The sequence below is a fragment of the Pollachius pollachius genome (assembly GCF_949987615.1).
Source record: "Pollachius pollachius genome assembly, chromosome: 6".
Taxonomy (NCBI): domain Eukaryota; kingdom Metazoa; phylum Chordata; class Actinopteri; order Gadiformes; family Gadidae; genus Pollachius; species Pollachius pollachius.
In genome coordinates, this window is record NC_136939.1 from 24956098 (window position 1) to 24957770 (window position 1673).

The 1673-nt window shown below is 52.4% G+C and overlaps 1 protein-coding gene across 1 annotated transcript in view; it reads left to right on the forward strand.

Moving 5' to 3' along the window:
• Nucleotides 1-1430, forward strand: part of LOC307076874 (prospero homeobox protein 1-like) — a gene marked incomplete at both ends in the record, with an annotated part of 29375 nt that extends 27945 nt beyond the window's left edge. Inside the window, 1 exon segment of the mRNA XM_079738093.1 lies at nucleotides 1245-1430. Within this exon segment, the coding sequence (XP_079594219.1) occupies nucleotides 1245-1430 (186 nt within the window).
• Between the last annotated feature and the right edge of the window lie 243 nt (nucleotides 1431-1673).

Sequence of the window (1673 nt, forward strand, 5' to 3'; positions counted from 1 at the left end):
AGTTTGTAACTCCTTCCTTGCTAGTTGTATCTCCTTCGTGTGTGTTTTTGTGTGCGTCCGTCCGTGTGTGTGTGTGCGCGCGTGTGTGGCTGCATCCGTCCATGTGCGTGTGTGTGTGTGTGTGTGTGTTATTGCGTGCCAGTGTGTGTTTGTGTGTCTCCGTCCGTGTGTGCGATTGCGTGTGTGTGTGCGTCCTTACATATGTGTGTCCGTGCCCATGTGTGCATGTGTCCGTCCCTGTGTGCGTGTGTCTGTGTGTGTGTTTGTCCGTCCATGCATGTGTGCGTCCTTGTGCGAGTATAGGCGTTTGTGTGTGTGTGAGTGTGTGTGTATGTCCGTATCAAGACAGAGACATAGGGCCTCGTTGAGATAACTGTGGTCCCAGGGGGGCAGTTAGCAAAGGAGAGCGAGAGACTATAGGCACCAAGGGAATCGTTTACAGAGAGAGAGAGAGGCAGTGTGTGTGTGTGTGTGTGTGTGTCTTTCCTAACCTTGGCACATCCTGCCACGCGTGAAACGGTCACAGACATGGCTGCACGCCGAGGTATGTGTGTCTGTGTGTGTGTGTGTGTGTGTGTGTGTGTGTGTGTCTGTGTGTCTGTGTATGTGTGTGTGTCTGTATGTGTGTGTGTGTGTGTGTGTCTGTGTGTGTGTGTCTGTCTTTGTGTAAATTGGTGAAAGAATACAAAACAAAAATAGAAAGAATTAAAGAGTATTAAAAGAGTAATGATGAAGTTTATGAGGATGAAAGAGAGAGAGAAAGAGAGAGAGAGAGAGAGAGAGAGAGAGAGAGAGAGAGAGAGAGAGAGAGAGAGAGAGAGAGAGAGAGAGACTCCTTGGACGGTATTTCTGTGTCTTTGTATGATCTTGCCGGTGGAAAAACAGCAAAAAATAGAATGAAAAATGTCTTGTGTGTGTGTTTGTGTGTTTGCAATTGTGTGTTTTCACTCAAACACCACACAACCCCACAAATCCACACTCAAACAAGCACACACAAACATGGATCGACACACACACACACACACACACACACAGAGACCAACACCCACACTAAACCCTATCCATCCTAACTTCACCAACCCATTCCTAACCCAATACGAGAGAGAGAGAGGGAGAGAGAGAGAGAGAGCGAGAGAGAGAGAGAGAGAGAGAGAGAGAGAGAGAGAGAGAGAGAGAGAGAGGTTCCTGAGTGGTTCCTGGAGGTGGCCCTTCCTAACCTTTAACCTTTGACCTCTGACCCCCAGGTCCCGGAGCGGTTCCTGGAGGTGGCTCAGGTGACCCTGAGGGAGTTCTTCCTGGCCATCGTGGCGGGGAAGGACGTGGACCCGTCCTGGAAGAAGGCCATCTACAAAGTCATCTGCAAGCTGGACAGCGACGTCCCGGACGTCTTCAAGAGCCCCGGCTGCCTGCAGGAGCTGCTGCGGGACTGACTGAGCCCCTCCCCCCCCCCCCCCCCCCCTCCCCCCGCACGACTGGCTCCGCCCCCTACAGACTGAACCCGCCCCCCGCACGACTGAAGAACCACTCCCCGAACGACAGGCCCCGCCCCCTTCACCGCCCCCGGCGACAGATCACATGACCTCGAGGAGAAGGCTCTGAACATTGTCATGTGACTACGATAAGGACGCTTTGAATGTGGTCACCTTACCACGGGGAGGAGGAGTTAACTCTGG